Source organism: Chiloscyllium plagiosum, unplaced genomic scaffold, assembly GCF_037043375.1.
Source record: "Chiloscyllium plagiosum isolate Xiang-an unplaced genomic scaffold, Cpla_swu_hap1 HiC_scaffold_22, whole genome shotgun sequence".
NCBI classification, from domain to species: Eukaryota; Metazoa; Chordata; class Chondrichthyes; order Orectolobiformes; family Hemiscylliidae; genus Chiloscyllium; species Chiloscyllium plagiosum.
Genome location: NW_028270160.1, coordinates 49668339 through 49693962, shown reverse-complemented (window position 1 = coordinate 49693962; position 25624 = coordinate 49668339). Strand labels below are relative to the sequence as shown.

General features: G+C 40.8%; 1 protein-coding gene across 4 annotated transcripts in view; it reads right to left on the bottom strand.

The window, feature by feature from the left end:
• rnls (renalase, FAD-dependent amine oxidase) overlaps positions 1-19958 on the bottom strand; it is a 165313-nt gene extending 145355 nt beyond the window's left edge. Inside the window, exons 1-3 of one of the 4 annotated variants that reach the window (XM_043712401.2) lie at positions 19837-19958; positions 11848-11953; positions 616-761 (exon numbers count right to left, since the gene is read on the bottom strand). In XM_043712401.2, coding sequence (XP_043568336.2) covers positions 616-761; positions 11848-11945 — 244 coding nt within the window. In that variant the 5' untranslated portion in view covers positions 11946-11953; positions 19837-19958. Of the gene's footprint in view, positions 1-615; positions 762-11847; positions 11954-16574; positions 16814-19836 lie in introns of those variants that run through there. The other 3 variants (XM_087999044.1, XM_043712396.2, XM_043712397.2) reach the window with 3 other exon arrangements.
• Between the last annotated feature and the right edge of the window lie 5666 nt (positions 19959-25624).

Genomic DNA, 25624 nt, shown 5'->3' with positions numbered 1-25624 from the left:
ATATTGGCAGTGGAGACAATCGAGAGAAGGCTGGATCGGGCTGATTCTGAATATGGAGAGATTTGTTTATGAGGTGAGGTTGAGCAGATTACACATTAGAGTTGAGAAGAGAGAAGACATTATTAAAACATATAAGATTCATTGAGAGCTTAACAGAGTAAATGTAGAGAGGTTGTTTCTCCTCGAGGGAGAATTCAAGACCAGAGGACATGGTCTCAGAATAAGGGGTCTCTCAGCTAGGACAACGATGAAAAGGAATGGTAGTGAACCTGTTGGTATCTTTATCTCAAAGGGCTGTAGAAGTTGGGTCATTAAGTATATTCAAGACTAAAGTATAGATTTTTAATCAGTAAAGGAATTAAGAATTATGGAGATAAGGCAAGAAAATTGTGTTAAGGACTTTCAGATCAGCCATGATCTTAGTGAATGATGGCAGTGATTCGATGGATGGAATGGCCTACTTCTGCCCTTATGTCTTATGGCTTTATGGTCTTATGAGTGTTCTGATTTATTTAAAATACCAAATGTTGTAACACTGCTAGCATATGGTTTTACAAACTAAGAAAAAAGGGAATTAGTAAAATGAATATGAAAACTGATTTCACCATACAGTACCTGAGTCTGCGAGATAATGTTTGACAATAGAAGAAATCCCTTGAGGGGCCACATAGTTATGGACTCCCTTTTCTTTTTCTACCATTCCTTCAATAGGACTGAGCAATGGTTGCAAAATGCCACGTGATAACAATTCGTCATAAAAACTAGAAAAAAAACACACAAACAACTATTACATACTCAGCATGCACACATGGTGAGTTTCCAATTACAGTGTAGCAAGCTGATGTATCTGACTTGCGTTATTACTAATGAGCAACCAGAGGTTATCTTTAGCTAACCTCCAGACCCCACATCATATCCATTCCCAATATGCTTACTCTATCAACCATGTATCACTCCCTTCCACCCATACCTCATCCCTTCTGCTTCTGAAATGTTCATCCTCTCACATCTATGTTTGATGTCTGGAATGCTCTTGCTTCAGCAAGCCTCCCATCCTCAAGAAACTCACTCTGCTTTCTACGTTTTGGCTCAATTGCCTATTGCCTCTCCTTCTTTTCACCCATACCTTATTTTTGTACATCTACCTTGGTTCTCACTGAATTTAACATCCTCACTCTTATCTCCATACCCCTCTATCACCTCATCTGCTCAAACTACTATCCACCATTGCCTCTGCTTCTAAAACAACCTTCTTAAATCTCAGAAAGATGTAGACATCCAGGCCAAACTTCAGAGTCTAGGTTTCTGACAAAGCTTTTGGACACCTCTTTCACCTCTCCAATTCTGGTTCAGTATCTGTTCCTTTCTGAACCTCTCACTGGATGTTAGTTCTTGTTAAAGGCTCTGCATAAATGCAGATTTCAACTGCAATGTGAATTCCAGTTGTTCACAAATCAATGCCTGATGTGGGTTTGGAAGAGAAAGGAGGACATTTAAAACTTTTCTCTGCATTCTATCTCTCTTAAAGAGAATCCTTCAGACCAAACCTTTTATTATCATTATCTGTTTTGCAGACTTTTGCTCCAATTTACCAGCAGCAGACATATTTACTCAAAGCAAAACAAAACTGAACAATGAATTTTGCCCATTTTGTTGACCAATCTCAAAACTACACGTGGCTGAGTCATAGCTGAATACAGTTCAGTGACGTAACTGCATCCAATCAGTGCTATGGTAAAGCAAAGGGCAATGATGTTGATTTCTAAAATGAGAAAGTGATGTAAAGAATATTCTCATAGGATAGGGTACCTCAGAGCTGAAAATGTGTTGCTGGAAAAGCGCAACAGCTCAGGCAGCATCCAAGGAGCAGGAGAATCGACGTTTCGAGCATGAGCCCTTCTTGCTCATGCCCGAAACGTCGATTCTCCTGCTCCTTGAATGCTCCCTGACCTGTTGCACTTTTCCAGCAACACATTTTCAGCTCTGATCTCCAGCATCTGCAGTCCTCACTTTCTCCTAGGGTACCTCAGACCCAAGAAGATGGAGGACAGGAAAATATTTCTGCCTGTAACAGGCTGCTCCTTTTTTGAGGTATTTTAGGTGCAGGAGGTGATTTCCTCCAATTCCAGGAGCAGCAGTTACTGTTTTATATGCTGTTGCATTGTTTTGGAACTTTGGAGGAAAAAAAAATCAAAACAACAGCACTTTTAAATGGGACAGGGACAGACACATGAGAGAGAGACAGAGAGGTAGAGAGCGCGAGCGAGAGAGAGAGACAGAGAGACATAGAGATCCAAACTGCTAATTGACACAGCAGTGAACCTGTGCAGTTGCTGCCTTTGCTGTTTCAATTCATGTATCGTTGGACAGCGCAGTGCGTCTAGGAAAATTAACAAACAGTGAAATTCACAACTGATCTTGGAGGAACCTGTTTGGGAGAGGTCACAGCACAGAAACAGATAAGTGAACAGTTTTAATATAACCTTGCTATAAATCTACAATAGTGAGTAGAGTGGGTTCTTTCATGATTATATGTTTTTGAGATATGTCTCTTGATTAAATTTAAAAATATAAGCCATCACTATTTTTTGGGTCTATAGGTTGGAAGAAACAAAAATGACCCTGAGTAGAGTACTATGTTCTTCTAGTCAGATGTGGGAGTTTAGGGAGAGTTTACATATTACTGAGGATTATATCTGCAAAAAAATGCCATTGCGAATCCTATCAGATTGAATGGATCAGTTGGAGCGACAGTTAGAGGCAATGAGGAAATTATAACAGCTGGGCGGTGTGATGAATGGCAGTTATAGGAAAGGAGAAAAGTCACAGTTACAGTCATATAGATAGGTTAACTCCAAGATATGTAAGAGAGGTAGGCAGGTAGTGCAGGAGTCTTCTGTGGCTCTCCCCATTTCAAACAAGTATGCTGTTTTGGAAAATATAGGGGATAATGGAATCTCAGGGGAATGTAAAACAAACAGTCAAGTTTCTGGTATTGAGACTGGCTCTAATGCAATGTGGGGTACGTTGGGTTCCAAGAGATCAATTATGTTAGGGGCGCTCTAGTCAGAGGCACAGACAAATGTTTCTGTGGCCAGCAGCAAAAAATCAGAATGGTGCATTGCCTCGCTGGTGCCAGGATCAAGGGTGTCTCAGAGAGGTGCAGAATGTTCTCACAGGGGAGAGGGGCCAGCAGGAGGTCATTGTACATATTGAAACCAATGACATAGGAAGGGAAAAGGATGAGATTCTGAAGGAAGACTATAAAGAGTTAAGAAGGAATTTTTTAAAAAGAGGTCCTCAAGAGTAGCAATATCTGGATTACTCCCGGTGCTGTGAGCTAGTGAGGATAGGAATAGGAGGATACAGCAGATGAATGCATGGCTGAGGAGCTGGTGTATGGGAGAAGGGTTCTCATTTTTGAATTATTGTAATCTCTTCTGGGGTAGAAGTGACCTGTACAAGAAGGACAGATTGCATCTGAATTGGAAGGGAGATATACTGGTAGGGAGATTTGCTCGGGAGGATTAAACTTGGAAAGGTGGGGGTGGGGACCCAGGGAGATAGAGAGGAAAGAGACCAATCTGAGACTGGTACAGTTGAGAAAAGAAGTGAGTCAAACAGTCAGGGCAGGCAGGAACAAAGCAGAGAACAAGGCAGGACTGATAAATTAAACTGCATTTATTTCAATGCAAGAGGCCTAACAGGGAAGGCAGATCATAGCAATTACAGAAATGTGGCTCAGGGATGGACAGGACTGGCAGCTTAATATTCCAGGATACAAATGTACAGGAAGGACAGAAAGGGAGCCATGAGAGGAGGGGGAGTGGTATTTTTGATAAGGGATAGCATTACAGTTGTACTGAGGGAGGATACTCCCAGAAATACATCTAGGGAGGTTATTTAGGTGGAAGTGAGAAATAAGAAAGGGATGATCCCGTTATTGGGATTGTATTATAGACCTCCTAATAGTTAGTGGGAAATTGAAAAACAATTTTTTTTAAGGACAACTGATCTTGGAGGAACTGTTGGGTGAAGTTCATACACAGAAACAGATAAGTGTATTGTTGTTTTAAGTGTGACCTACAGAAAGGCTGCAGTAGTAAGTAGAGTGGGTTCTTTCTTGATTATATGTTTTTGGAGATATGTCTCTTGATTAAACTTAAAATATAAGCCATAACTATTAATTTAACCTGGGGCAATGTTTGTAGAGGAATAAGACAGTGTTACTATAAATTTATAGTGTCTATAAATTGTGAAGAAGCAAAAATGGCCTTTAGTAGAGTGAAATGTGCTTCTTATCAGATGTGGGAGTTTAAGGAGAATTTAAGGATTACGGTGGATTATATCTGCCATAAATGCGGTTGGTTGTGAATCTTATCAGATCAAATGGATCGGTTGGAGAGACAGATAGAAGCAATGAGGAATTTGCAATAACAACAGTATGTGATGGATGGCAGTTATAGGAAGGGGAGGGGGAAGTCTCAGATACAGTCACATAGATGGTAGTCCTCCAGGAAAGGTAAGAGAGGTAGGCAGCTAGTGCAGGAGTCTTTCGTGGATATACCCATTTCAAACAAGTATGCAGTCTTGGAAAATGTAGGGGGGAAGGAATCTCAGGGTTACGTAGTGCGAACAGCCATGTCTCTGGTATTGAGACTGGCTCTAATGCAATGAGGGGTATGTTGGGTTCCAAGAGACCAATTGTGTTAGGGGATTCTCTAGTCCGAGGTACAGACAGACATTTCTGTGGCCAGCAGCGAAAAATCAGAATGGTGTTTGCTTCCCTGGTGCCAGGATCAAGGATGTCTCAGAGAGGGTGCAGAATGTTCTCACGGGGGAGAGGGGCCAGCAAGAGATCATTGGAAGGGAAAAGGTTGAGTGTCTGAAGGGAGATGACAGAGAGTTAGGCAGGAATTTAAAAAGGAGGTCCCCATGTGTAGAAATATCTGGATTACTCCCGGTGTTACGAGCTAGTGAGGGCAGGAATAGGAGGATAGAGCAGATGAATGCATGGCTGAGGAGCTGGTGTATGGGAGAAGGATTCACATTTTTGGATCATTGGAATCTTTTTTGGGGTAGAGTGACCTGTACAAGAAGGACGGATTGCACCTAAATTGGAAGGGGACTAATTGGCAGGGAAATTTGCTGGAGCTGCATGGGAGGATTTAAACTAGTAAGGTGGGGGGACGGGACCCAGGGAGATAGTGAGGAAAGAGGTCAATCTGAGACTGATACAGTTGAGAACAGAAGCGAGTCAAACAGTCAGGGCAGGCAGGGACAAGGTAGGACTAATAAATTAAACTGCATTTATTTCAATGCAAGGGGCCTAACAGGGAAGGCAGATGAATTCAGGGCATGGTTAGGAACATAGGACTGGGATATCATAGCAATTACAGAAACATGGCTCAGGGATGGGCAGGACTGGCAGCTTAATGTTCCAGGATGCAAATGCTACAGGAAGGATAGAAAGTGAGGCAAGAGAGGAGGGGGAGTGGTGTTTTTGATATGGGATAGCATTACAGCTGTGCTGAGGGAGGATATTCCCGGAAATACATCCAGGGAAGTTATTTGGGTGGAAATAAGAAATGGATGATCACATCATTGGGATTGTATTATAGACCTTCTAATAGTCAGAGGGAAATTGAGAAACAAACTTGTAAGGAGATCTCAGCTGTCCGTAAGAATAATAGGGTAGTTATGGTAGGGGATTTTAACTTTTTGAACATAGACTGGGACTGCCACAGTGTTAAGGGTTTAGATGGAGAGGAATTTCTTAAGTGTGTACAAGAAAATTTTCTGATTCAATATGTGGATGTACCTACAAGAGAAGGTGCAAAACTTGACCTACTCTTGGGAAATAAGGCAGGGCAGGTGACTGAGGTGTCAGTGAGAGAGCACTTTGGGGCCAGCCACCGTAATTCTATTAGATTTAAAAAAGTTGTGGGGAAGGATAGGATAGACCAGGTCTAAAAGTTGAAGTTTTAAATTGGAGAAAGGCCAATTTTGACAGTATAAGGCAAGAACTTTCAAAAGCTGATTGGGGACAGATGTTTGCAGGTAAAGGGACGGCTGGAAAATGGGAAGCCTTCAGAAATTAGATAACAAGAATCCAGAGAAAGTATATTCCTGTCAGGGTAAAAGGAAAGACTAGTAGGTACAGGGAATGCTGGATGACTAGAGGAATTGATAGCTTGGTTAAGAAAAAGAAGGAAGCGTATGTTAGGTACAGACAGGATAGATCGAGTGAATCCTCACAAGAATATAAAGGCAGTAGGAGTATACTTAAGGGGGAAATCAGGAGGGCAAAAAGGGGACATGAGATAGCTTTGGCAAATAAAGTGAAGGAGAATCCAAAGGGTTTTAACAAATACATCAAGGACAAAAGGGTAACTAGGGAGAGAATAGAGCCCCTCAAAGATCAGCAAGGCGGCCTTTATGTGGACCCCCAGGAGATGGGGGAGATACTAAATGAGTATTTTGCATCAGTGTTTACTGTGGAAAAGGACATGGGCAGCATAGTGGATTAGTGGTTAGCACTTCTGCTTCACAGCGCCAGGGACCCGGGTTCAATTCCAGCCCCAGGCAATGGTCTGTGTGGAGTTTGCACATTCCCCTCATGATTGCATGGATTTCCTCTGGTGTTCCAGTTTCCTCCCAGAGTCCAAAGATGTGCAAGTCAGGTGAATTGGCCATGCTAAATTGCCCATAGTGGTAGGTGTATTAGTCAGGGGTACATACAAGGTAGGGGAATGGGTCTGGGTGGGTTATTCTTTGGAGGGTTGGTGTGGACTTGTTTGGCCAAATGACCTGTTTCCATTTTGTAGGGAATCTAATCTAATCAACTCGGCTTTGTGCGTGGGAAATCATGTCTCAAGAACTTGATTGAGTTTTTTGAAGAAGTAACAAAGAGGATTGATGAGGGCAGAATGGCAGATGTAATTTATATGGACTTCAGTAAGGAGTTCGACAAGGTTCCCCATGGGAGACTGGTTAGCAAGGTTAGATCTCATGGAATACAGGAAGAACTAGCCAGTTTGTACAGAACTGGCTCAAAGGTAGAAGACAAAGGGTGGTGGTGGAAGGTAGTTTTTTAGACAGTGATCAGTGGAGTGTCACAAGGATTGGTGCTGGGTCCTCTACTTTTTGTCATTTACATAAATGATTTGGATGCGAGCATAAGAGATACAGTTAGTAAGTTTGCAGATGACACCAAAATTGGAGATGTAGGGGACAGCGAAGAGGGTTACCTCAGATTACAACAGGATCTGGACCAGATGGGCAAATGGGCTAAGAAGTGGCAGATGGTGTTTAATTCAGATGAATGCGAGGTGCTGCATTTTGGGAAAGCAAATCTTAGCAGGACTTGTACACTTAATGGTAAGGTGCTCTGGAGTATTGCTGAACAAAGAGACCTTAGGTTCATAGCTCCTTGAAAGTAGAGTCACAGGTAGATAGGATAGTGAAGAAGGCGTTTGATATGTTTTCCTTTATTGGTCAAAGGTTTGAGCACAGAAGTTGGGAGGTCATGTTTCTGCTGTACAGAACATTGGTTGGGCCACTTTTGGAATATTGCATGTAATTCTGGTCTCCTTCCTATCGGAAAGATGTTGTGAAACTTGAAATGGTTCAGAAAAGATTTACAATGATGTTGCCAGGGTTGGAGGATTTGAGGTATAGGGAGAGGTTGAATAGGCTGGGGCTGTTTTCCTTGGAGCATTGGAAGCTGAGGGGTGACCTTATAGAGGTTTACAAAACCATGGACAGGGTAAATAGGCAAAGTCTTTTCCCTGGGATCAGGGAGTCCAGAACTAGAGGGCATAGGTGTGGTGTAAAATTCCAAGCAGTGGAATGTGGTGAAACGGTTAAAAATTATGTCCCAATACATGTGTGAATCTAACCGGAATGGAGGTGTTGCTTAGTCCCGTGTGAATCTTATTACACACCTCCCCGTGTGAATCTTCTTATCTGTATGTAACCAGAATGGAATGTGTTTTTTAGCCTTGCTCTGCTGTTCACATGAATGTTTATATCTGGAAAAGAGTATATCAGCTGGAAAAGTCTCCAGTTCGGTGAGTCTGCTCCGGGGTTACGTTTAACCGCCGAGCGTGGGTTGTTGGCAACCGCTCTACGAGAACTGACGGCTCCCAGTTCCGGTAACATGTAGAGTGAGTATAAGCCAGACCCGTTGTGGCGACGCTGCGGGGAATAAAATGCCCATATTCTAGCAGACTCGCCTCTTGGTCGTTTGTTCTGTGTCAGACTACTCTCCTACGAACCTGACCTTGAGAATTTTTTAAAACATTTGGCGTAGTCGGCAGGATCAATCGCAATTGAGGAGAGATTTTGATACAGAACAATGTTTTGGAAAAAGACTAAGAAACCAGAAGAACAAACTGTGGAGGTCCCGACCGTCCCGGGATGGCATGGATGTGGGCATGTACGTGGCAGTTTGTTTGAGAGAGGATCCCAGTCCTGCCGAAGAACCCCTTGCCTGGGGTACAGCGGAGGATGTGGGCATGTAAGCGGAGTTAACAGAATTGAATGGGATTGAACTGAACTGAACTGAGTGGAACTGAAGTGAATCAAATTGAACGGAACAAAATGGAACTGAGCTAAATTGAATTGAAATGGACGGAACTGAATTGAACACAATTGAATTGAACTGAACAGACCTGAACTGAGCTGAATTGAACTACACTGAATTGACTGAACTGAAATTAACTGAAACGAATTGAACTGAATTAAGCATAATGTAACACATGTATTGGGCCAAGCAGTGGAATGTGGTGTAAAATTCCAAGCAGTGGAATGTGGTGAAACGGTTAAAAATTATGTCCCAATACATGTGTGAATCTAACCGGAATGGAGGTGTTGCTTAGTCCCGTGTGAATCTTATTACACACCTCCCCGTGTGAATCTTCTTATCTGTATGTAACCAGAATGGAATGTGTTTTTTAGCCTTGCTCTGCTGTTCACATGAATGTTTATATCTGGAAAAGAGTATATCAGCTGGAAAAGTCTCCAGTTCGGTGAGTCTGCTCCGGGGTTACGTTTAACCGCCGAGCGTGGGTTGTTGGCAACCGCTCTACGAGAACTGACGGCTCCCAGTTCCGGTAACATGTAGAGTGAGTATAAGCCAGACCCGTTGTGGCGACGCTGCGGGGAATAAAATGCCCATATTCTAGCAGACTCGCCTCTTGGTCGTTTGTTCTGTGTCAGACTACTCTCCTACGAACCTGACCTTGAGAATTTTTTAAAACAATAGGTTAAGGGTTAGAGGGGAAAGATATAAAAGAGACCTAAGGGGCAACTTTTCATGCAGAGGGTGGTACGTGTATGGATTGAACTGCCACAGGAAGTGGTGAAGGCTAGTACAATTGCAACATTTAAAAAGCATCTGGATGGGTATATGAATAAGAAGGTTTGGAGGGATATGGGCCAAGTGCTGGCAAGTGGGACTAGATTAGGTTGAGATATCTGGTCAGCATGGATGATTGGACCATAGTATATCTCTATGACTCTATCAGGGGGTGCTTTACAGAAATGCATGAAATATTGACTGGAATGAAGTGTATAAACCTGAAGTAGTGCTTTCAGATACATCAGGCAGAGCCCAACATAGTGCAAGTTCATGGTCAGCAAGATCAAAGTGCAAGTATTGAACAGTTAGGCCTGCCTCCATTCCTGATGAAGGGCTTTTGCCCGAAACGTCGATTTTCCTGGTCCTCAGATGCTGCCTGACCTGCTGTGCTTTTCGAGCACCACTCTAAACTAGACTTAAGTATTGAACAGTTGTCAAGGCATACTTATTTACACCTGGACATGCAACTCCTGGCATGGGTTGCAACATGAACTGTTGCACTGTGCTGGGAAGTGTAGGGTCAGTATTGTGGTCAATCAAATAGACTGAAGATTCTTTTCTCTTAGACTCACCTTGGATGATAGAATATTGTGAATACCAACCAATGCCAAACATAACAGAGTAAATCCTTCAACCTAAAAACTAAGAATTAACAACCAAACATAAAAATGTAAATAGTATAATTGAAATGGAAATCTGTTAAACATTATTCTCTGGTGCTGGAGTACAATGTATACAAAATTAGAAGAGGAAGAAATTCATTCAAACACATAAGTTGCTTTTCAATGAAATTTAAATTCAACTTCCAAAGACGACCATACAACATTCAAAAGCTTGTATTAAGATCCTATCCGGTGACTTCTCAACATCGGTCAGTTAACTTATAGCTTAGTGTTGATACTGGAATTGAAAATGCCCAATAAAATTCATAATAGAGAGAGAGAGAAAGAAAACAACTTTCCTGAATCACTGACCTAAAAGGTGCCCAGGTAAAGAATTGGACTCAAATGTGGCATAAATTAATAACTCTTCTCCAATATAATGGATGAAGATAATATACCTCAGTTGTTTTCTTTCCCCCCCACGTTCTTCCCTGATCTTCACAGCTCAATATAGCAGCAGATAACTTTCTTTCAGGTCCTTGACCAGTTCAGATCAGCCATTGATCTTATCGAATGTTGGAGCTTGAGGAAGCAGATTGTCTATCCCTACCACTGACTTGTATGTGCATAAGTGGATCAGCAGCTCCTACAGTGATCTACAAAGAGAAGTGCATCCACCATTCCGGTTAGGACTACAATACACTGCTCCACTGTACAAAGGCAAAATGTGTCTTATTCTTCTCTCATACTAATAATTTATTCTAAGAGCACAGGAACAGGAAACTGTTCTGCCATTCAATTTGATTATGGATCGACCTGTGCCTCAATTCCATTTTGATTTGATCTGTCTTTACTGATACCAGCCTTGGTTGCTCACTCTCATGGATGCATTTTGGGAGTTCTGTCCTGCAGTGCTAAGTGCCTGCTTCCTTACACAGTACTGTCTCCTCTTTAAGTGTGCTGCATCTCAGTCTGTACCTTTACTAAGCATGATTATGGTCTGACTCCCAGGAGTTCTGGAATACTCTTCTATTCAATGAATACTCTTCTATTTACTGATCTTTATTGACCATTCTCCCATACAAGCTATTCCACTCTCTCTTCTCAGAGGCCTGAACGCATGTGATTGTTAATATCAGTGTTACCTCATCTTACACATCATGTCTTGAAGAAATACAATCTAATTATGTTTCATATTAACCTGTTCTGTATTTGCTCCATACCATCTAACATTCTTATCAAACAAATATTTATAAATCTCATTCTTAATATTTTCGTTGAACCTCCAGGATCTTACAGCCTTTTGGGGGAGACTGTTGCAGATCTCCTCGACATTTTTTGTGAACAAGTACTTCTTAGTGGCCAAGCTCTAACACTTCAGGTTATGCCACTGTGACAGTCTTAGATCAATTCTGCTCTTTTTTTATTCAGCCTCACAGTACATGTGTGTTTTCCAAAAGGTGCTGTCATAAGAAATTGCTTGCTAACAAATTGAGACCAGATAAAGTTGTGATAGAAATAACAAGGGAAAACACTTCTGTATGAAAGTATCACAGTTAAAATAGCTTAATGCTCTTCTCTCTCTCCCCAAACTAAGTAAGGTTATATAAGTCCTTGTTCATACAGATAGAATACAGATTTTTAAAACTATACTAAATTATAAAAGGCTGCTACAATTTAATACAACCTATATAGTGTATAATTATAGACATGGTGTTAATTCTGAGAGAAAATTGATATCATTCAATAAACCCTGTTGCTCACATTTACCAACAAATTACAATAAACTTAACAGTGAAGTACAATTGTCATAGTTTTAAAGTATAACATAGTTATCTCATGGGATACTGAATTACAAACAATAAGAATCTTTTCAAATACCTCTGATACTTTTCTGCATAGAATGGTGTTACTGTAATGTATTGTGCTCCCAGATCAGCCACGCAGTTTGGGTCATGGGGACTTCTGCTGGTGTTCATTCTTCCTCCTTAAAGCAAAAACATTTGACGCTGAGAGCTCTTATTCCCTTTGACTTCCCATAATCTATATTCTTCACACTCTGTGCTCTACAAAATACAATTCAGATACTTCAGAAATATGTCTGGACTCTGGTATGATCAATGTACAACTTAGAGAGCATTTCGTTGAAGGTAGCATTAATATTGCTGATCAAATCTGCAAACGTAATATACGCAGTGGCAACAAAGAGGGAAATGTCCTAGAAACTATTTTAACTCAGGCGGTGGTAAAAATTACTACATTTTGCTAACATGGCCAGAAAGGATGTCTAAATACTATGTTTACTAGAGTTAGGATGGAGCAAATAGAAGCAACTTTGCTCCAACATTTAAGAGGAAACACTGACGTCACACATTATTTAAGTTGTCAGCACACCAAATGGACATGCAATCAATCAGACAGTCAGTGTCCTTATTTGCTCGAGTCAGTATTGCAAGATTCATATTTCCTGTTTTGAATAGAAGAAAAATACTGCAGATGCAGGAAGTAAAAACAGAAAATGTTGGAGAAACTCAGCAGGTCTGACAGCATCTGTAGTGACAGAAGTAGAGTTCTGAAGAAGAGTCATATCAAAACATTAACTCTGTTTCTCTCTCCACAGACCTGCTGGGTTTATCTGCCACTTTGTTTTCATTTTACCTGTTTTAGAACCCATGTTCCAACATACTGCCCATTTTTGTTCCATTACTTCTGCCTTACTGGCTTACGACAGTAGAAAATATAGAATCTTCATCGTGAATAGGATCAGTAGAGGTTGGCTCTCTCGCTATAATTCTCTTACTCAATGCACAATTAAGGCTAGGAGAGAGAGCAAATATGGCACATTGGAAATAGCAAGAATCTGGGAATTAGCCAAAGGAGACCAAACAGCATATACAAGAATCTCCGATACAGACACAGAGTCAACACCTGAGTAAATGTTTAAATATTCAAACAAATCTAGTATGTCTGCCCTCACAGCTGGTTGGCAGAGATCACGTGCTACTCTTACAAAGAAGTTCCACCTGCCCAACATTTAGTTCTCAACTAACATCATGGAAACAAATGCTCTGTTTATTACCTCATTGTTGCATGTGGGAGCTTGCTGTGCACAAATTGGCTGCAATAAAGTAATGACTACACTACAGATACTAATTCATTGGCTGCAATGTACTATAAGACGTCCTGAGGTTGTGAAAGGCACTATAAAAAAAGTCTGCTGTTCTATTTATGCTCAAATACATTGTACATGAAGACTAGTCTCCATTATTACATATGTTTGAAAGTTCACATCCAAAATTTGGCTTTTCACCTTCAAATGCTGGCTCAACTAATCTACACTTCCATAATTGTTTTGCTACTTTCCATCATTGGATTACCTGATACTTAAAAATTAAAAATTAATTTTCACTGCCTTCTATCCTACAGTTTCCTGTGGTCGTTGGTGGAAGCAGTAAAGAGGTCCTGAGCTCTGCTTGAGTGGGTGGGAATTAATTCACAAGTAATAAGTACTTGTGGGAAACAGAGCTATACCCTCTGGAAGGCATTTGAATTGCAAAGACTGCAAAACCAAAAAAAAGCCTGAACAGTGCAATATTAAACAGTGCCACAAATCTCCACCAGCAATCAACAGACATGTAGTTTCGTTAGGTTCAAAATGTTGCACCATACTCATAAAATAATTTCAATTAGCCAATATTCATCTCCCTTTAAATTGTACAAAATTTGTAATGCAATAAGCACCCCACAAAAGCATAAATAATAAATAGTCAGAATAGTTTTGAATATTTACATAAATAGGACAAGAATATTTATCAGAAATCTGTTCATTCTGAATGCTGAATGGGAGCTTGTTATTATGAAATGGAATTTTGCAGAGTCGGACTGGCTTTGGAGGCCTTGCGAAATGACCAGCAAGATACAATTCCGAGATTCCTGCTTCTATTCCTGTCACAGCCAATTTTCCCCCATTGTGTGATAATGACGCAGGTAGTGAGTTGGCAACCTGCCCTCCTGATCTGTTCTGCTCCATTGCAGGGAAGGTATCTCACACCCACTGTCATTTTTTTGTGGAATTAAGCCAGTTCGCTTTCCTTCAAAGGAATCATGAAACTCAATTTGGACTTGAGAACATTTTGAGAGGTACATTAAAAAGGTCTTAGCACCCCATTCCCCTTTCACACTCCTATCATGCCCTTTCCATATCCTTCATGCTCCTTCTGTGGCCCTCTTACCCTCCATGCCCACTTGTCCAGTTTGTACTATAGAACCAATAAGCCCCATAAAAGCTTGAAATGCTCCTAACCAATATCCATTAAAAATCTGCTTTCAAAAGTTGCTGCTTTTACAATACTATAACCTCTCAAACAGAGCCATTACAATTGCCATAACAGAAGCTTCATTTCACCTCACACTGTCTTAAACTTGCCCAAACAAACATGTAGAGATTGAAAGAAACAAGTGATAACTTATTATACCCTCATAAAGATGTCAGTCAATCAAAGCAAATGCTCCACTCCCACTTGTGAAACTCGACCCCAGCTAAACTAATCTCTTTGTGAGTCATATAGCTCAGTTAAACACCCTAAATAAAGCCAGTTGGAAAAAGAGATGTCTGACCAAAGGTTTCTGTTGATACAGTTTACAGATGGTCTTATTATGATGAATACTTAGCTGAGCCACAAACCACTATTAGATGAGTTTAACAAGAGTCTGTTTTCATGTGTGTTTGCTTTGATTGAGTTCCTTAGTGAGTTTATGGTATGTTATTCTTCATTTTGAATTCATTCTTTCAATCTTTGCATATTTATTTGGACAAGGGTGAGTGTGGTGAAGTACTGTTACCGAACATATAATGGCTCTGCTTTTTGCCAAAGTTACAGGCTTGTAAGAGTGGTAATTTTCTGAAAGCAGATTTTTGACTTGCCAATATTCAATATTGTATATGGTTGAATGTTCATTGGAAATGCGGGAGGACTGTGGAAGGAGCATGGAGCTGACATAGGGGTAAGGGGAGGGGCAAAGGGGGTGAGGGTGTATTAGCTTTTTAAGAAACTGGGATAAAATCCCACAAAACAGTGACAGGCCTTCTAACCAACTCTCCTTAACATTTGCCCACCTCCGTGGCTGCATACAAACTGCCATGAGGAGCTTGAATGCATCCTGCCCACACCTCTGCAAAATGGAAACATGATGGGCTGGATCCCTTTTAAAAGAGAACAATCTACTGAATCAGGTGAATTGCTGGGTTGAACTTTTCACTTCGATAATTTTGTCAAGCTGGATTTTCATTGAGAAAATGAAGGACAACAATACATTTCTGTATGAGGAGAAAGTTGGCATTACCTGTCTTTCTGGACAATAACCAGCAATGTGGTGTAGTCAAATTCAACTTGAAAGAATCAGTTAGATCCAAGCTCAGACGTTAACCTCACCTGCACAGTAGGAGGTTAACATGGCATAAAACTGGGTAGAATCTAAAATGGGTATCTGGTCACAACTCTACATTTCCAATCAGTGTAGCACAGGAACAGGCCATTCGGTCTAACTGGTGCACTTTGAGGTTTATACACCCCATGGGCCCCTTTGGTTGTGTTACTGTTCATAAATTGACTGCTGCCTATTTGATGACAGCACCTGCATTGCAGATAGGATTCACTGATGTGAAACATTTAGAATTTGCATTGATATTGCAACTCTTTTTGACTTAACATATATGCTATCATGAGGTCCACCAGCCAATCTGTCCATTATGCCTGTCTGGCTCTTCAAACCTTCATGCAAGTTTTGTATTCTCATGATCACAACGTGAAAACATATCCTTTGAGTAACACCCAGAGCATATACCAAGAGGACAGCAGCTAAGATTAAGTCAAATCTGATCTGCTTAAATGAATAAGATCATAAGACCATAAGAAATAGGCTGCTCTCTGTGGCAAGGCATTCCAAAGACACAAAAACGTCAGAGAAGAAATTCCTCCTCAACTCTATTTTAAATTGGTATCTGTTTGTTCTGAGACTATGCCCCCTGGTCCTAGACTCATGAGGGGAAACATCCTTTCAGCATTTACCCTGTCAAACCTCTTAAGAATCTACATGTTTCTATTGGATCACCTTGCTTTCCTCTAAACTCTAGTGAGTAGAGTCCCAATGTTTTTAGTCTTTGCACGTAAGATAATCTCTCCAGAACAGGGGTCATCCGAGTGAACCTTCTCTGAACTGCCTCCAATGAAATGATATCTTAAATAAGGGGATCAAAAACTACACACAATTTTCCAGATGTGATCTGCTTAGCACCATGTACAGTTGCAGTTAGATTTCCCTACTCCCTCGAAATATAGACCAACATTCCATTAAACTTCCTGATAACCTACTCCACCCTGTGCTAGCTTTCTGTGTTCAGAGCACAAGCTCCCCCTGAAGATTGTACTGAGACTGGAATTTCCTCCCTCTCTCTACTTCTGACGGCGACATCTTCCCCACCTGGTGGCCAGGTAGAGAAACTGCAGCCGGAAAGTCCCCTATTGAAACTAGCGGTAGGCCCCGCCCCCCTGGAATGTATCAGTCTCCGGTCAGGGTCACGTGCTCCGGAACACCGCTTCCGCACTGACCTGCGCCTCTCGCCTTCTCCCAGACAAAGATTTGTAGCTTGTTCGGCAACTCTCTGCGTAACAGGGAGGCGGACAGGCTGCCAGTGAGACCGGCACCAACGATTAGCACCCGGGCCATAGCTTTTCAACCGGCTTTAAATGGTTACCAAGCCTGACAGCTCCCTCGCCCCACTCCACCACATGCAGCTACCATTGAGGCTGTCCGAGCAAATCTTTGCCCGGGATATCTTACGCACCCAAACCCATGAATCAGACGTTAACAAAACGCACCCGACTACTAACACATCACATCACACCACAGCACCCAAGAATCAGATACAAAAAGAAAACCCATCACCAAGGCATCAGAGACTTTTAAAAGCCTTGCAACTACTGACATCACCCGAGAATCAAAGTCACATTGCACTGAGTCACAAAGGCATTTTAAATCAGAGACATTGCGAAGCGTACCAAGACCAGAGTGGCTTAGTAATTATTGAATAAGTGGGATTTTCACAAGTTACCCGAAGCTTTTGGAGCTTGGGGAAACGAAACTACCTTGGAGATTGTTGGGATAGGCAAGTCTGGTGGTGGACAATGGCATGGCTGAGGGGGTAAAGTTAGGAGACCATAGGAAGGTGGCCTGTGAAATGTAATCTCGGGAAAAAGAACACCATGCTGAAATTCAAGTCTTGTGATCCCTTGAGCTGTGTGGAGATACCAACCAATTAGAGAACTATAGCTCTGCTCAATTCAACTAAGAGCAAATGTTAGAAGTGCAAGTTGCCATAGTCTCAAACTGGAGTTTAGAATATTAGAGAGATGAAACATTTAGAATTAAGGGGCTTGACAAAATAAATGTTGAGAGAATGTTTCCTCTCATGGAGAGTCGAGGACGAGTGCTGAGTTTAATCTGAAAATCCCTACTCCTTAGGCAAGGGTTCACGTTGAGGAGGTGGAGCCTTCATGGGGACCGAGTAACATGTACGTCTAGAATAGATTGTCATCAACAACATTAACAATATTCAATGAAATGTATAGTATAGAAAGGATAATTATTTTCAATTGGCCAAGGTCACATGATTTCCACTCCATTTTGCCTGACCAGGAAGAGTCAGAGTTAGGTTTATCCTGATGAACATTATCAAATCCAGTGACAAAAGAGAAAACTAAGTGTGGAAAATATTGCCAGTTAGTAAATGGCAACATGGTATACTTCATCTAAAGGATAGAGGAGTTTATGGTCCAGTAAAGCATAGATATGATTGAAATATTGGCATCGAAAAATCCCCAGAGTAGTGTAATTTTGAAAATTATTCATTTGAATAATGTAATGCATCATGATAACATTAAAATCATGTTTTTTTTAAAATGACCTATGCTTAGTATTAGTCACCAGATGACTCCAATCACTGATTAACTGACCCCATAATGATATTAATAGTTGCACTGTAGGCATAGTTACAGGGAGTCACTGCCCTTTGTACATTGAATTGTGCCTAGGAGGGGGGTTGTTAATAGTTAATGGTAGTCAACTGATGTTGTACTTTGTACATGATAATCACTAAAGTATGACTGGATTCTTTTAATTGAGCCAATTTAGATTGGATGAGTCAAGAGCCATGTTTAGAATCACTATGCACACATGAATGGTAACCTTGAACCAATTTCTCCTCACAGTGGGTGAGCTCTCCACATGAGCAATTAGTATTAACATCAGTACTCTGGATGATGTGATAAATTCTTTTGTTGTTGTACAAAATTTGTGCTGTAAGCCAGCATTCTGTGAAAATGGTAATGTGCGAAGAGCAGAGAATTCTGAGGGTTTGTTACATTTAACTATTCTAAAACATCATTGCCAGACAGAATTGCATGTAACTAGAGTGGGGTCTATTGCAAGCCTTTCAATAGGTCAATCAAAACATTTCAGGGATTACTGAAGAGCTGTTATGAAATCACAATTAATTAGAGAGAGAGAAATAGACTGCACATTAAGCAAAGTTGCTGTTATCTATGTTGCAAGAGACAACTAAACTACATGGGTTTTATGTAGCTCGAGCTCAGGAAATTATTAGTGCAGTTAGCTCTGCTTATTGAGGGTTAAGGGAAATGTGAAGAGCCATGAATGGTTGAAAGAAGTCTATAACATTAATAGTTCAGTACAGCAGAGAGTGGGTGGTGAAAGCCTACAGTGATATAAAACTAAGAACTGCAGAACTGAAACAAAAACCAGAATTTGCTGAGAAATTCAGCAGGTCTGGCAGCATCTGTCGGAAGGAAGCTGAGTTAACATTGAATCCTGTGACTCTTCATTAAAGCTGTTAGCAGCTAGGAAGAATATTCAGCATGAATACCACGATTTTCTTGGCTGTAAATGTCTGATGAAGAGTCACTGACTCAAAACATTAACTTTGCTTTCTTCCCACAGATGTGGTCAGAGTTTCTCCAGCGATTTCTGTTTTTATTGAAAGCCCACAGGTTGTATTTGCTCAGTGGAGCAAAGCTAGGTAGAGCACAGGAAAGAAATACAGGGACAACACTGGCTTGAAGTTCACTGTGAGGAGAAAGTGAGGACTGCAGATGCTGGAGATCAGAGCTGAAAATGTGTTGCTGGAAAAGCGCAGCAGGTCAGGCAGCATCCAAAGCGCAGGAGAAACGACGTTTCGGGCATGAGCCTGAAGAAGGGCGCATGCCCGAAACGTCGTTTCTCCTGCTCCTTGGATGCTGCCTGACCTGCTGCGCTTTTCCAGCAACACATTTTCAGCTTTGAAGTTCACTGTGCAAAGTTAAAGTTGTGCCTGCGGCCAAGTGCTGGAATCAAGTTTCCAAGAATCCAGGATATGGTTTAACAAAGGGATATAAATGTCAAAAGTTTCAGTGACTCTGTTACGTGCTCTTTCCACAAGTGAACTTGCATTTCTGCCATGTAAAACTAAAACCAGAACAAATTGGAGAAATCCTGTACAAATATTGACTATTTTTTTACATCACTCGAACCCAGTACTATCGTCAGTAAATAACATTAGAATTCGATCAAAAGGTACACCTTTATATTGCAGAGGATATTGGAGTTCGAAATCAGTGCACAATGAACTGGATTTGATGTGTTCCCCCCCCCCCCCCGACGACTTGAAATGACAGCATTCATCATTTTCACGATTTAAGAGTGTATTTCCGGGATCAGACAGAGCAAAGTCGGAGAAAGTTTAAATTTCTGCAATTTGTTTTTTGTCCGATAATTCAATGAGTGATTATTTTATACAAATCAATTACGCTTCCGAACCTGTTTGAATTTAAAACACGTCTGAACATGTCTTTGTGACAGGAGATATGTTAAAACCTTCCCAATATTGCACGGTCTTTGCAGCTTTCAAAGTAAGTTACAGCCAACACATTTTACTGTCATTTTCACATAACACAAAGAGAGCTGTCTTCCTCATCTGCAGAGTTACATCAGACTTAACCTCCGACCCCGTTGTGACAACCTTTCTATAAATATTACTAATGTTGTCCAACCAAACAGTTTCCCAAGAACTCAGCAAAAAATCTGTTAGTAAAGTGTTGAAGTAATTTTTTTGAAAAAAACTTAAAATATGGTCTCCGTTTTATTTCAGAAGTATACATTATTCATAAAAAGATTTTATACACACATAGTGACTAAAGCAGTTCCGTTCTATACAATATTTGTAAATGAGGAACAAACAGACATTGGAGTCTGACTTTCCCCACAGTTCCAACAATCCAAAGGCATTACTTACACAATACACTATTTACATATATTTGAGGCATGGGAGGGTCTAATAACTGAACGGTCCCCCCCATTATGCTTTGTCCGAAAGACTGTAAATGGTGGTCTTTCCTCACTGCGCCATCGTGGCAGCTGCTCAAAGCTTTAGTACATTCCTCAGCATGTAGTCCTGGACCTTGGAGTGTGCCAGTCTGCAACACTGGATTGAGGTCAACTCCTTACACTGGAAGAGCAACAAGATTCAGGCAGGCCAAAGAGCATATTCCACCGAGTTGAAGGTCTTCAAGGGGCAGTTGATGTTTGAAGCAATATTTTAAGTATACAATAAATAGACCAGAGGAAATCTATCATACGGTCTTCCAGGCCTTTGAACCCAACATTGCTATAACTACCCACTGTTACCCTTAATGTGTGGTACAGTTAGTAAGTTTGCAGATGACACCAAAATTGGAGGTGTAGTGGACAGCAAAGAGGGTTACCTCAGACTACAACAGGATCTAGACCAGATGGGCCAATGGGCTGAGAAGTGGCAGATGGAGTTTAATTCAGATAAATGCGAGGTGCTGTATTTTGGGAAAGCAAATCTTAGCAGGACTTATACACTTAATGGTAAGATCCTAGGGAGTGTTGCTGAACAAAGAGACCTTGGAGTGCAGGTTCATAGCTCCTTGAAAGTGGAATCGCAGGTAGATAGGATAGTGAAGAAGGCGTTTGGTATACTTTCCTTTATTGGTCAGAGTATTGAGTACAGGAGTTGGGAGGTCATGTTGCGGCTGTACAGGACATTGGTTAGGCCGCTGTTGGAATATTGCATGCAATTCTGGTCTCCTTCCTATCGGAAAGATGTTGTGAAACTTGAAAGGGTTCAGAAAAGATTTACAAGGATGTTGCCAGGGTTGGAGGATGTGAGCTACAGGGAGAAGCTGAACAGGCTGGGGCTGATTTCCCTGGAGCGTTGGAGGCTGAGGGGTGACCTTATAGAGGTTTATAAAATTATGAGGGACATGGATAGGATAAATAGACAAAGTCTTTTCCTTGGGGTTGGGGAGTCTAGAACTAGAGGGCATAGGTTTAGGGTGAGAGGGGAGAGATATAAAAGAGACCTAAGGGGCAACTATTTCACGCAGAGAGGGGTACGTGTATGGAATGAGCTGCCAGAGAATGTGGTGGAGGCTAGTACAATTGCAACATTTAAGAGGCATTTGGACGTGTATATGAATAGGAAGGGTTTGGAGGGATATAGGCCAGGTGCTGGCAGGTGGGATTAGATTGGGTTGGGATGTCTGGTCGGCGTGGACAGTTTGGACTGAAGCGTCTGTTTCCATGCTGTCCATCTCTATGACTCTATGTTAGGTATTTGTAGTTCCCTGTAAGGTCTCCTGTAGTGACAGAAAACAATTAATTTCTTCCTCTATTGGTATTATGTATAGCAGAGAGAAGCAACTTATTGAAATGTATAATAGAAAAGATAAGCAAATTGCATGTCATGTTGCAATGAAATGTATCAATTGCTGATTTGTTCTTTGAAAATGAGAGGGACCTCAATGGGAGCGACCACATTCAACAGTAATTTGTGGTTCTCCTAAAATGAATTTTATGTCCAAAAGTTTCAAGCGGGTCTTAAGTAAAACATGCTGTTGTATTGTCATACCAACCTGATTGCAACGCATTTGATATGGTTAAACAAAATTAGGTAACAAATCTTTTCTTTCACAAGAGCACAAGCTGTAAACTGGATTTTCCAGTGTTCTCACGCTAACAGATCATCATTGGAGACAGGAGTTCCAATCTGCTGAATCTTTGCCATAACCTTTCCACTTTCTGACAACATTACAGCCTGGGCAGTGGGGAAGTGAGGGGAATCAGTGTGAGCTGTACCAACATTGAGATTGATTTCAAACCCTGTTTTTATCTCCTGGACCCTAATTCCTTAACTGAAGAAGAAGCTAACACTCCAGGTTGTGGGAAAAGGGGGAATGTCATTTGGATTCCTGGCTGTGACATCAGGTTTCGGGAAAATCCCTTGCGAGGGAAAGGGAGGTTAACTGAATTCAGAAGAGAATCACAGGGATCTCTGGGAGGTTGGATTTCACCAGGAGGTCAAAGCAGGTAGGCTGTGCAATATGTTTTGTTGGGTGCATCGAGTTGGTGTTGGGTGGGGAGGGGGGATTGGTGGGAGTGGGGGGGTGCTACTGAGAGAAATGAAACCTGAAAATTGCATTCACCAGTAGGGAAAGTGTTATTAAGTTATCATTTCAGCTTTAATTTGCTGGAGATTCCCCACCATCAGGTTTACGTGTACAAAGCTAAGCTATGGTACCCCTTTTTTGGTGATGACCATATCCATGAAGCATTAATGCAGTAAAGCTGCCGCCAGGTGTCTTGGTAGTAAGATCCAGTATAACAAATGAGAGTTTAACTATCTGAGGACAAATTCCTGTGATTGACTTTGTGGCTGTGCAGGGCACCATAATTGCTAATGGGGCTGCTGGAAAATCCATCAAACCAATCTTTATTATATAGGCTATGTTAACTGTAATGTGCAGTTTCTGCTGAATCCAAGTCATCTGCTTATGTTGATATTTGTTAAAATAAAGGTTATGAAAAGGGAATGCTTATCCATCTGTTTCATCCATTAGGGTTACTGGTAAACTCAGTTCTTTTAGCTTATTAGTCTCCAGAGGGGTCTTAATATATAGCATCAGTAACTTGTCTTTATTTCAGCAATGCATTCTAGTAAATTGATCACATGGCTATCAACCGTATTTCACATATAACACCTTTTAAAAGAAGGCTATAGATTTGGAGTTCTATCTTAAAAATTTTGAATGGTCCCCAAGAATCAGAGATTCTGATAGGATGGAAATGCTGAAAAATACTTTGATGCAAACAAAACGTATGTGTGAAAGAAAGAGAAATATGTATGGATGAGAAAGGATTGTGAATATTGAGTTCTCAATTCCAGAAAGATGTCAATGTCTGTTGAGTGTCCTCAAGACTTTGGTATCATCTTCCAAACCTGTGACCTTTACCAACGAGGAGGACAACAGCAGCAGATACATGAAAATATGACTACCTGCAAGTACTCCTCCAGGCCTCACACCATCCCAATTTGGAACTAGATCATAGTTTCCTCACCTTCACTTGGTCTAACTTGCTTCCTACCATTGTAGGTGTTTTTGGACCAACAAACTGCAGTTGTTCAAGAAGAAATCTCACCGTCTCAAGGATAATTAAGATTGGGTAATGTTGGCCCTGCTAATGATGTCCACATCTTGTGAATGAATGCAAAAAATCATTCTCAAGTATATTGGCGATCAAGTAATGTATGGAAATGGGGCAGGCAGTTGAACTTGCTGCAGTTCAGTCATAGTATTATTGAAAGATAGAACAGGCTCAAGAAGTCATATGGCTGATTCTTATGTTCTTTCCACATTCTGAGACTGGGTTTAATTGGACTGGTTCCCAATATCAGTATACGTTTTTCTGTTAAAGGGACCGAGTAATGTAGTGGTAATGTTCCTATCACTGAGCTGGAAGGCCCAAGTGCAAGTCCCACCCGCTCCAGAGATGTGTATGACATCTCTGAATAGATTTAGTAGAAATATCTACATATCTCTGTTAAATATTGTGATGATCAAGCTGTTTGGACAAACCTGCTCAACCTTTTCTTAATCTCCTATTTTGACTGCACCATATCTCATTTGGGATTATTTGTGTGTGAGCTGAACCACTGTTTGAACCTTATGTTTTGCAGGAATGCAACTAAAAATAAACAAACTCTAACAGAGATAACTAGATCCAGCAAGTTTGATCATCAACTACGTGGTCCATATCAATCATATGACACATTTCAGGGTTTAAGACAAACACATGGAAATACTATTGCTGATGAGGGAAAAACATAAAGAAACAAATCTGATTTCATCGGTTGAACAAATGACTGTCTCACAACTCTTATATGATAAAGTCATCGAATTTTCTACATTCAATGGACAAACATATAGTATATCATCGGCATTTGCAGACACAATTCACTACTACTATACCAGTCTACCTCATGGCTGTGCACCCGGATATTTGGAAGAAATATTTGTTTAAGAAACTGTGAAGAGTAACATCAACACCTCTGGAGCAACTATAGATAGTAAGTACCGCATTGTGTTGTCCAAGTATCAAGCCCCTTTCCATGTCACAAAATGAGACACACTATATGTAGCCTCAAACTCTAACTCTGAGCTGAGTTTGTGAGGCCAGATTCTCTCCATTTCAAAACAATCCTTTCCCTACCTCAGCCCATCTGTTACTGACTGTGTCTTTGTTACATCCAAATGTAGTTACTCCAAGAATCCATTGGCCACCATCCGTCCTCCACCTTCTCTCGGAGTTTACCTAAAACTCGGCTGCCCAGCTGTATCCCACACTGAGTCCAACTCGCCCCATTCTCACTTGATCCACATTGAGTTGTTTCTAACGAAAAACCCAGCACACAAAATTATAATTTTTTTGTGTTTAAATCCTTCCAAGGCTATATAACTTTCCTCAATGTGATAGTCCATCTCAAGTTCTCCATATCCTTGATTAAGTCGCAGATCTTGAACAAGTCTTTGGACTGTCTCAACCTCTCCTTTGGCCTGGTGTCCATTTGTCTAGTGACTTTAAGAAGCACATTTTCTTTATGTAAGAGGAACAATGTACGTTGAACTTGTTTTTGCATGTGAATCTCACATGGCCTTAATTATTAGTTGACTGACTGACAGAGGTTACTGTTTTAACCTTGGGGTAATAAAAATAACTATTAACATGTTTTTAAAGGTAACAACACCATCATGTGGATAAAACAAGAACAGCAGTTGTTACTGATTTCATAGACTGCAAAATAAACTGCAATACCAACTCAAATACCTATATGTATATAAGATAGTTACATCAATAGATAGATAGATGGAAATGTTTTAAAAATATTTTTATTTCAATGTTATTGTCTTTGGAATTATTGTAATAGCAAATTTATAATATTGCTATTTTATTATTTTTGCTTGCTCTAGTTTATGATTCTGTCGGTTGTGCTTTTCAATGTGTTCAAAACAAATCTAATTTATGCATTGAGTAAAATGTATTAACAGAAAGTAGTGGACACTTACAGTGAAACTCATCCCTTTCATCACAGTTTTTAATTCATAAAATTATGTTCAGCCAAACAGTATCAGTGAAAAGATGTCTTGTGATACAGTGATAATATCCCTGCCTCTGGACCAAAAGCTCCAAGATATAGAGTCATAGAGATTTACAGCATGGAAAAAGACCCTTCGGTACATCCCGT